Source organism: Arachis stenosperma, chromosome 2, assembly GCF_014773155.1.
Source record: "Arachis stenosperma cultivar V10309 chromosome 2, arast.V10309.gnm1.PFL2, whole genome shotgun sequence".
Lineage (NCBI taxonomy): Eukaryota > Viridiplantae > Streptophyta > Magnoliopsida > Fabales > Fabaceae > Arachis > Arachis stenosperma.
Window position 1 is genome coordinate 98,109,658 of NC_080378.1, and position 11,772 is coordinate 98,121,429.

The 11,772-nt window shown below is 33.7% G+C and overlaps 1 protein-coding gene across 1 annotated transcript in view; it reads left to right on the forward strand.

Annotated features, from left to right (window-relative positions):
* The window catches only part of LOC130963244 (uncharacterized), a 29,171-nt gene extending 19,367 nt beyond the window's left edge, over positions 1-9,804 (forward strand). The window contains exons 5-6 of the mRNA XM_057889377.1: positions 8,809-8,895; positions 9,621-9,804. Of these exons, the coding sequence (XP_057745360.1) occupies positions 8,809-8,895; positions 9,621-9,804 (271 nt within the window). The remainder of the gene's footprint in view (positions 1-8,808; positions 8,896-9,620) is intronic.
* Positions 9,805-11,772: the final 1,968 nt, after the last annotated feature.

Genomic DNA, 11,772 nt, shown 5'->3' on the forward strand with positions numbered 1-11,772 from the left:
CTATATCAATCCTAGTCCATAAGTCCTAACTCTCCACCAATTCAATTAGTGAGAACTAGAGTCAATGGCTCCCAATCATCAATCACTTGGACATTAGTAACTCAAGAGTTCCTAAGTTACCTTTCCAAGCCAAGAGTATAAAATTCTACTCTAAAATCCAACCAAGCATTTCATCAAACACTTGGAAGGCATAAAAGGAAAGCATAGTAAAATTGCAAGAAAAGTAAATCCACACTACTCAATTGCAAGGAATTAAACAACAACAAATCAAATGAACACAATTATTATGAATTACCTTGATTGAATTGAAAGAGATTAGAAGAAACAAAAGTAGATCTACAACAAAACACAAGAACAACATAAAAGGAAATTGCAACAAAAGAATGGAAGAAAGATGAATGTAACTACAAGGAATTGATAGATAGATGTAGAAGAAAGCAAAGATTAAAATCTAGATCTAAGAACTAAACCTAATCCTAATCCTAATCCTAGAGAGAAGTGAGAGCTTCTCTCTCTAGAAACTAACTCTAAACTAATCCTAATGTGTGTGTAATGAACTAATGAATATGAATCCCCTTTTCTCTTCAATCCTTGGCTTTAAATAGCATCTTTGGCGCCAAAGTTGGTTGGGATTGGGCCCCACAACCCTTCAGAATTCGTTGGCCACGTTTTCATTAAAAAATCATAAACCAACACCGACGCGTACGCGCACAGCACGCGTACGCGTCCATGGAGTGATTCGCAGGTGCGCGCAAGCGCCAGGTGCGCGCGCGCGTCCATGGGCGAGTTCAACTTCTTTGACTTTTCATGATTTCTCCACTTTGCATGCTTTTCCTCTTCACTCCTTTGATCTATTCCTAGCCCTTTTCAATCTGAAATTACTAACAAACACATCAAGGCATCTAGTGGAATCAAAGGGAGATTAAAACCATCAAATTAAGGGTCTAAAAGCATGTTTTCACATCTAAGCACAAATAAGGAGACAATCATAAAACCATGCTATTTCATTGAATAAATGTGGGTAAAAGGTGATAAAATCTCTTAAAATCAATACAAGATAAACCGTCAAAACGGGGTTTGTCATGTTCCAAATCAACTCAAGATAGGAGATCTCAAACTAGTCGCTAGAGGCTGGCTGGACTTCATTAGGCATTCTATACTACCCACCAGCAACTACTCTGAAGTCACTGTCAAAAGTGTAGTGATGATCCATTGCATTATGCTGGGAAACGAAGTGGAGATTCATCATCTGATTTCTTGTGAGCTTTACACAATTGTAAACAAGAACTCCACTGACGCCAAATTGGCTTACCCAAGCTTAATCTCTCTGCTATGTAAAGATGTTGGGGTAAAGATGGGAGTGGATGACCAAGATAACTCCATCAAAAAGTCGAGCACCCAATCACCAAAAAGTCAATGGAAGGACAACAAGTGCAAGATAACTCCATCAAAAGGAGGGCGCAGGAGGTCCTCCCAGAAATCCCTTAGATTGACTACTGGACCCGCCTAGAAGCATCTGTCACCAAGGTGCAAGAAGCTATGGATCAACTTAAGAAAGAACAGCAAAATCAAAATAGTATGCTTTGCAAACTGCTTAAGGAACAAGAAAAGCAAGGGTATGAGCTACAGGAGCTGAAGCACCAGAAGCTCTCCCTTGAGGGACGAGACACCCCACAGATTGAAGGAGCATTCATCTCCCAAAATAAAAGTTGTTGAGTTCTAATCTTAAATCTGTGATAACTTTTATTATTAGAAACCTATCTTAAGAATTATATGAGTATTAGTAATTAGGGTCCTTATTTTTATTTTTATCTTTTTTTATTATCTCCAAGTAAGCTATAATTTGTTCCTCTCATCATCACTAAACATGAATAAAATAGTAGATTCTCTTTAGAGTAAGGAGGCAATTATTTCAAGTTTTCAATAAGGAAAATTCTAATTATTTTTATGTGGTGGCAACACTTTTTGTTTTCTGAATGAATGCTTGAACAGTGCATATTTTTTATAGTAAAGTTTATGAATGTTAAAATTGTTGCCTCTTGAAAGAATGATGAACAAAAAGAAATGTTATTGATAATCCGAAAAATCATGAAATTGATTCTTGAAGCAAGAAAAAGCAGTGAAAAAAATGGTGAAAAAGAGAAAGAAAGAAAAAGAAAAAGCAAGCAGAAAAGCCAATAGCCCTTTAAACTAAAAGGCAAGAGTAAAAAGGATCCAAGGTTTTGAGCACTAATGGATAGGAGGGCCCCAAAGGAATAAAATCCTGGCCTAAGTGGCTAAATCAAGCTGTCCCTAACCATGTGCTTGTGGCATGAAGGTCCAAGTGAAAAGCTTGAGATTGAGTGGTTAAAGTCGTGATCCAAAGCAAAAAGAGTATGCTTAAGAACCTCTGAAAAGGTTCACCCAGTCATGTGTCTGTGGCATTTATGTATCCGGTGGTAATACTGGAAAATAAAATGCTTAGGGTCACGGCCAAGACTCATAAAATAGCTGTGTTCAAGAATCAACATACTAAACTAGGAGAATCAATAACACTATCTAAAATTCTGAGTTCCTATGGATGCCGATCATTCTGAGCTTCAAAGGATAAATTGAGTTGCCAAAACTGTTCAGGAGCAAAAAGCTACTAGCACCGCTCATCTAATTAGAATCTGAGCTTCACTTAAGACTCTAAGATGTATTACCTCTTGATCTTCTATTTATCCTATTTTATTTATCTAGTTGCTTGAGGACAAGCAACAGTTTAAGTTTAGTGTTGTGATGAGTGGATATTTTATACGTTTTTTGGGGGTATTTTCATATAGTTTTTAGTAGGATCTAGCTACTTTTTTGTATGTTTTTATTAGTTTTTATGCAAAAATCACATTTCTAGACTTTACTATGAGTTGTGTGTTTTTCTGTGATTTTAGGTATTTTCTGGCTGAAATTGAGGGACCTGAGCAAAAATTTGATTCAGAGGCTGAAAAAGGACTGCAGATGCTGTTGGATTCTGACCTCCCTGCACTCGAAATGGATTTTCTAGATCTATAGAAGCCCAATTGGTGCGCTCTCAATTACGTTGGAAAGTAGACATCCAGGGCTTTCCAGAAATATATAATAGTCCATACTTTGCCCGAGTTGTGATGACGCAAACTTGCGTTTAACGCCAACTTTCTACCCCATTCTGGTGTTAAACGCCAGAAATAGGATACAAGCTGGAGTTAAACGCCCAAACTGGCACAAAAACTGGAGTTAAACGCTAGGAATAGCCTATGCACGTGAAAGCTTCATTTCTCATCCCAAACACACACCAAGTGAGCCCCGAAAATGGATTTTTGCACTATCTATCTTAGCTTACTCATTTTTTGTAACCATAGGTTACCAGTTTAGTATAAAAACTACTTTTAGAGATTCATTTTGTATCTCATGATATTTTACATCTAAATTTGTATCTTCTACGGCATGAGTCTCTAAACGCCATGGTTGGGAGTGAGGAGTTCTGCTATGTCTCGATGAATTAATGCAATTATTTCTATTTTCTATTCAATCATACTTGTTTCTATTCTAAGATATTCATTTGTACTTCAACATAATGAATGTGATGATCCATGACACTCATCACCATTCTCAATATATGAACGCGTACCTGACAACCACTTCCATTCTACCTTAGATTGAATGTATATCTCTTGGGTTCCTGGTTCACGAGTTTGATTGCATCTTGTAACAAGTTTTATTGAAAGAACTGATTTTTGTATTTTTTATTTTTTTTTTTATGTTTGGCATGTTAGTGAAATTTTTAAATTTTTCATGCTGATTGTCTAATTTTTCAAGAGACTGAATATGACCTTCTAGATGATATATAATATTATTATGAAATATCATATACATGGCATATTGACATGTGACGTGTCAAATTAAAAAAAAATTTGAATCACCACTTTATTATTGATCTTAATTAAAAATTAGTCAATTAAATATTTTTATTATAAATAGTAATGATGGACGTTATTATGAACCAAAGAATAAGACCTTTTTATGACAATGATTTTGATATTTTTTATTTGCTAAATACTTAAATAAACTATTTGAAATATTTATACTTTTATTTAAAATCTTACATGAAATAATAATAGACAATAGTCTTTAGATTAAGGCTTTTTCTTTATTTAAATAAATCATTAACAAATTTGAAGAGTACTTCTTTTAGTGATTTGATAATTTAAGAGCATTTTTAATTTAGTGGTTTATCATATCGAAAAGATAAAAAAATTCAAAACTCTTTTTACTAAAAAACTAGGAAGATAATTAAAAATATAAATTAAGATTTTCAGATATTTTTTCATAAAATATTTCACAATTATATATATATATATATATATATATATATATATATATATATATCAGGCTACCATGTACATTATTATTATTATTATTATTATTATTAGAATTATTTAATATTTGAATATTTATTATAAAATATTACGTCTTTATTATTACGATTCTTTTAGTACTTATAAATATTTTTTGATGTATTATTTCACACGATCTGAATAGAGTCAATAGACACAAATCCTTTTTTTATTATTTTTTTTTATCCTTTCTAACAATTATTATTATTATTATTATTATTGGATTAATATGCACTTTAATTTCATATCTATTAATATATAATCCATTATTTTTGTATTTACACTACAAGAAATAAGGGGTTTAGTCACGAAAAAAATTGTGGCTAAACTCTAAGATAACCGTAGCAACTATACATTGGCCACGAAAGAATATTTGTGGCTAATCGGGGGGTTGCATTTTTAATTTGCCACGATTTTAGCGTTATTAGCCACAATTTTAAACATCGTGGAGACCTTCAAAGAGCCACAATTTGTATATCATTGTCCACGCATAATGTCGTGGCTAAATAAAAATAATTAAATAAAAATATAATTCTACTACACTTCATCCGTAGTTAATTATGTCATTACAATGTATAAATGCAAATAGTAATCAATCAACGTGAAAGATTATTTAAGATGACAAATTACAATAATACTATTTGCATACCAAATATTTTTAATATTTGTGTAAAATATAATTATTATTAATTAATTATGTATTTAGATTATCTTTTGTAATTAATAAAACAAAATTAAAAGAATATGTATTGATTGTTAAAAAAATATTAATATTAAAATAGTGTCTATGATAAAGAATATAATGTACGCATAACAAAATTGAATTTTTTTAATCTCGTAATTGATGGTTTTAGTTTAAACCAAAGAGAACAAGTTAAGGATCTTAATTGTTTTTTATATAGAATTATAGGCAAGGACAGACCTATGTATATATTAGTAGGGGCAAGTCACAAATTCCCCATTAAAATTTAGAAAATTACTTAAAAGTATACAGTAGTATTATATTTTTGCCCCCGTTAGTTTGTTAAACTTGCTCTGATTATGTTAGATGAACATAAAAACTATTTTATTAGATTTGGCTTTATATATAAATTTTTTGTGTTAATTAAATTTTTTCATAAAATTATTTTATTAAACTTAAATAAGGCCTTAATGAAGAAAATAACATTGTGTGTAACATACAAGATAACTTAAAAAAAAAAAAACTCAATTTTAAATTAAAAAAAAAACTTTACAAATTCTGCCATGTTTTTCCATTTTAAATAATTCAACCAAAAATAGATTATTCAAAAATTAAAATCCAACAAACATGACATTAGTAAATCGACTTAGCAGATAACTTAAACCAACTAAAACTCTAAGTATTTTTTTTAAGAAAAAATATACTTTAATTCACCCATCTCAATTAAAATAAAATTTTTATCTCTTTTATACTACCAAATAAACATATATATATATATATATATATATATATATATACAACAAAAAACCAAAATATCGATACCTTTTAGGCGTGATAGTAACGACGATAGCGCAGTGGTGACATCAATAACGCGATAACCACACTAATTGGGGGGCCAAAATGAGATTATATTAGGATTTTTTATTAAAAAAAACAGCAACAGAAGGAGATGAGGGAGTTGTCCAACCTACCTGGAGGAGGGAGAGACATTCAATTCCGGCGACAAAGAGAGCAGCGGCAACAACAACACCAACGGGTGGTGAAAGCAGTAGGAGCAGTTCCGTTTCAGGCGACAAAACACAATCTAGACGAGTCTACGAAGTTTTTGGAGAAGAATGCAAGTGACCGACGCTAATGGAAGGTAGTCGGAGGGGCTCCCGGAGGTAGAGAGAAAAGAGAGAAAGAGAAGTGAGTGGTGGAGAGAGAAGGGAGTTTTCGAAAATGAAGGGAGAGGGTCGAATGTTTTGAAATTAGGGCATCGTTACCCTTGAATTTATCTGTCGATAAATTTGATGGATTTATCGGCAGATAAATTCAACGGTAGCGTATTCAATGATATCAAGACGCACGCCGCGTTTCACTAAATGTGCTTAACAGCGGATAAATCTGCCCTTAGATTTCACGTCTATTATTTTATTTTTCCTCCAAAAATTACTGATAAATTTACTGTTCGAAAAAAATTTATTTGTAATTATTTGACAAGATGAACTTGATGCACAAATCGCCTATAAATCTGATGTTATATTCACCGCTAACATGCAACACTAAATTTAATAGTACTCAGCATTTTTTTAGTAGTGTTTATTAGAATTATTTTTAAGTTAAGATATTTTATTAAGTAGTTGATATATAGATAACTTTTAAATCTCAATTTTTAACCATTATTTTATAGAAGTAAATATTGAATCACTTTTTATATACCTTGCTTAAATTTAAGATAACTAGTTTTAGTGTTTGATAATGAAAAAGTAATTTGATTACTTTAATTTTATCTATTGAATTTTTTTTTAAATTTAATTTGTGACACTTAATAATCAACTTCATAACTTCGTGTGTATATATATGCAATCTAACCAATTATCAAACTTAAATTAAATTTTTTTATATTTTTAAAATTATAAAGGATATGTTTATTTATTGGTGTTTTTTTTTAAGTTAACTTTGATTTTGATAATCATAATTTAAAATTTTTTTATTAAAAATATTACAATAAAGTGTTGACTTTGTGATTGGATAAAAGATATTTTTTAAATGATTGTTTAGAAGTCTATATAAAAAAAGAAAGAGATTATGTTCTTCTAAACTAAAGAGATAGATTGATAAAATGAGAAAATAAGATTTTATTCAAATTTAAAACAAGATAGTATATTTATATATTATGAAAACTATAAATTCAATAGTGATTGAGATTTTATTTTATCATTTTAATTTTTTATATTTTAAAATATAAAACAAAATAGATACATTTTAAATAATATTTTATTATTTTAGATTATTAAAATTTTTAATGGATGCGTTAGTCAAATAATTGATAATTGATTATATTTTATAATTGTTCCTGTCCAATAATTTAAACCGAGGTATAACTCCTTCTTCCGTGTGTATGAAGTTTTTTGTTCTAAGAGCACAGACGTCGAGTTATACTTCAGCCGTCGAGAAACACCGGAGGAGGTTGGGACCTGTAAAGAGACTCCAACACTCAAGTCAGAAAGAGTACTTTAGCTTTCTTTGAAAGAGAAAATAAAAGAGAGAATTATCTGTGTACTTATCTTGCTATATTTACTTGGTTCTTTTTATATAAGATTTGTATATGAGTTAATTGTGGTATCTTCTCCTCATTCCGAGATATGAGGCATGAATACGGTCCGAGAATCTCGCAGAGAATCGTATGGTGGCTTCTTTGAAAAGGTATTTTTAGGGTTATCAGCAAGTAATTGTTCTCTTTTTGAATTTGCTGCACGTGGCCGAGTTATAGCCATAGTTATTAAACCCGGCTCGACCCGGCCGGTTCGACCAGAAATTCAGTCACCCGGTCATCTGATCGGGCTGAGTTACTCGCCGAACCGTTTAAGCAATGAACCCGGTAAAAACCGGTCCACCCGGCCGGGTTTTATGAAAACCGGTGACCCCGTCCGGTTCTTTTTTTTTTTAAGGAAAACGGTGCCGTTCTCTTCCTCACTTACCCCCCGCGTGGTGCCTTAACCTAGAACCAGATCCCATCTCACCTCTCTCTTCTCTCGCCACTCTCTCCCTCAAGCTCGTCGCCACCTCAAGCTCGCGTTGCCGCCTCAAGCTCACGTCGCCGCCTCAAGCTCGTCATAAGCCCTGTCATGCTAAGCTCGTCTTCCTGCTTCGGCCATTAACGCTTCCTCCGCCGTGAGTCAGGGTTTAGGGTTTTAGCTTCAGCCCAGGTATTTCATCAATGCTTGCTTCGTCTCTCTGCCCAGGTGAGTTCCAGCTTCGGCCCTGTTATTTCTCTTTCAATTTCATATTTTCATTGTTGTAATTTTTTAGTACATCTTGAATTTGTTGTTGAAAGTTGAGTTTGTTACTGAAATTATGATTTAGCTAACGTTAATTTGCTGTATCCAGAGGAATATTTAATTCAACACAGGACTATGCTTCTTCATTCGATGGAGATGGCCATGGCACGTGAGTTTTTTGGGTTTTACAAATGAGTGTTATGTTTCATTGTTGTTTACTATGATTAGCTACTTATCCATCCACTTATTAATTGGATGCTTTATAGAGTTTTGTTTACCTTGGTTATATCTTTGAAAATTTCTGTCTTTTACTTGACTTTTTTATGAATCTTATTTTAATTATAATTATTTGAATTTTATACTCATTTAAACCATCACTTCAAATAGATGGCCCGGCCCCACGGGCCACAGGTGTGAATTTCACTTCTCTTTTTTTTTTAGATTTTGATTCTGATGCATGTCTAATACACAGGCATACAGCAGCAGAAAATCATGGGATTCCGGTGATTGTTACCGGGCATCACCTTGGGGATGCTAGTGGGATGGCTCCTCGTTCACAGTAAACCACTAAACCATGAGTTTTTGTTGGCATATAGTGTCAAGTTTGCAATAGGACCATATATTTATTACTTGTCAAGAATTGTGATTCTTTTTATTAAGCTACGGGTATTTGAATATAAAGCTTGCTTAGAGTCATTAGTATGCTGAATAACTAGTATAAGGATTCTCTGTGTTCTTGAAGAATTTGAGCTTTTTAATAGGATAATTGATGCTGTAAGTTAAATTTGATGCTGAACATATCATAAATGTGGTTGTTGTTGGAAGTAGAATTTGTTGCTGGATAATTGAGTTGTGTTGAATTTGTTATTGAACCTTGTTGTTGTGTTGCTTAGAAAATGCTAAATCTTTTGTTGCTGTATCTTAAGGGATAAGAGATAAAAGAGTTGGTCAGTAACAAAATCAGTTTGGTATAGTTTGTTAGGGTTTGTTATTCTGATTTGTGATCTTTCTCTCTTTTCCAACTCTGTTATAAATAAAGCTCTTGCTTCCCTCTAAGAAATGTGTAGAATTGATTCATTAATGGAAGAATAATATGAAGTTAATTTAGTTCACTAGTTTTTTGAAGCTCTCTCTTCAAACTCTTCATTCTCTCTCTTTGTAAAGACTTACATTTTAAATTTTAATACATAATTTTAATTTTATTTATATAATTTTATATTTTTTAAATTATGACCAAGTTTATAAGGATGCTATAGTGATTAAGGTGCTAGGTAAACATTATAGCTACACTGCATTGTCTCATAAACTTCGAACGGTATGGAGGATTAAGGGAGGTTTTGATTTATTGGACGTGGGATTTGACTACTTTCTTGTGAAGTTTGATGTGGCTGAGGAGCGAGAAAAGGTTCTCTTAGGAAGTCCATGGATGATTGAGGGAAATTATGTGGCTGTGAAGCCTTGGGATTAAGAGTTTAGATCAAGTGAAAATTGTTTTGGAGCAACTTTAGTGTGGATTAGAATTTCTGAATTACCAATTTGGTGCTACCAAGAAGATGCAATGCTCCGTGTTGCGGCTGCAGTTGGCATTCCCGTTAAGGTTGATTTGGCAACAAAATTAGCTGAAAGAGGACGATATGCTCGAGCCTGTGTTCAGATAGATTTAGGATTGCCAGTGACTAGGAAGATTCTTGTTGAAGGTGTTGAATATGAGGTTGAATATGAAAGTCTTCACCTTATTTGTGGCTCCTGTCTCAAGTTTGGTCATGATATGAAGGTGTGCAAGACTGACAGCAATGCAGGAGGAGGAACTAATGCCAAGGTGATCAGTGATGTAGCAAAACAGCCAGAAAGCTCAAATTCAAAAAATCCAGTGCATGTGGAAAAGGCAAGTTTTCATTTTGGCAAGAATCTTGGAGATGAGACTGTAAATGTTACTGTCCTGAATTTGGTGGAGAGTGATTTGCATGATGTTCATGTAGACCATGCACAACATGAGGATTTGGAAGGTTGGACTCAAGTGATTAGGAAAGGAAAGTATAAAATGGGTCAAAAGCCTTCTCCTAGTACCCATCAGGTCCAACCAAAAGCAAAGAAGACTCCTAACAAGGCTACCAGTACTTGGACAAGGCCTAACCACCAACGTACAACACATGCTACTGGATCCAAAGTAAAATTAAGCAGGGGCATCAATATTGGAAAATCGGTTAGTGTGGCTTCTTCGGGGACCCGGCACAATGTTCATCATCAGCAGCAATGTGAGACAACAAATGGCACTGTGCGAAAGCGTCCTCGCCCAAACTCTTTGCAGAATTCACCAGTAGATAAGGATGGAGCATCGACGGTAGGTATGGTGCAAGTTTCGACGGAGAAAATTGGGCTGCCACTTGAGAGTCCATTAAAGGCAGGATTGTCGAAGACAGGGACAACATGTTAAGTCTTGGGTTTGTTATTGGAGCTCCCTTTTTGCTGTTTTTTATGGATAGTTTCAATATCATAGCCTGGAATGTGAGGGGTGCGTCTAACAAGATGGCCCGTGTGCATTACAAAAATTTGGTGAGAATATATAAACCATCTTTCTTCTTTCTCTTTGAGACTCATACCATGTTTAATAATTTTAAAAAATTTTGGGATAACTTGGGTTTTCATTGTGTTGGTATTGAGGAAGCAGTAGGACACAGGGGTGGCATTTGGTTTCTATCTTCTATTGCTAATGCTTCTTGTGTGGTTATTGATCAAATTGACCAATGTATCATAGTGAAAGTGAGTGTGGGTAACTTAGTTTGGCTTTGTAGTGCAGTATATGGGAGTCCTCAATTCGAAAAAAGATGTATGCTTTGGGATCATTTGCATTCTATTAATTCAGGCCATAATAGACCATGGATGGCCATTGGTGATTTTAATGAGATTGTGGCACCAGATGAGAGTACAGGTGCTTATTTTTCTTCTCACAGAGCTAGTCTATTAGCTACTACTCTAGATGACTGTGAGCTCTTTGATCTTAAAGTGATTGGTAGGAGATATACTTGGTATAGAGTAGTTCAGGCTAGCAGGGACTTGGCTAAAAGGTTGGATAGAGCTCTAGTTAATGAGGCGTGGATGTCAATGTTTCCTGAGGGTTATTCTGAAATTCTTAGCAGGCTTCATTCTGATCATTGTCCTATTTTAGTTCGTTGTCATGGTAGCCCCAGAGTGAAAGGTTCTCGTCCTTTTAGGTTCCAAGCTGCGTGGGCAACACATCCTTCTTATAAACATGTTATTAGTAAGGCTTGGAATCAAGAGTTTGGAGGCGTTACTGAAAGGCTTAAGATGGTTCAACAGGCTTCTTTGGACTTCAACTCAAAGATTTTTGGAAATATTTTTGTGCGAAAAAATAAGCTGGAATATCAGATTGATCAGATTCAACGGCGTTTGGAGGTTACCGATGTGTTATCTCTGA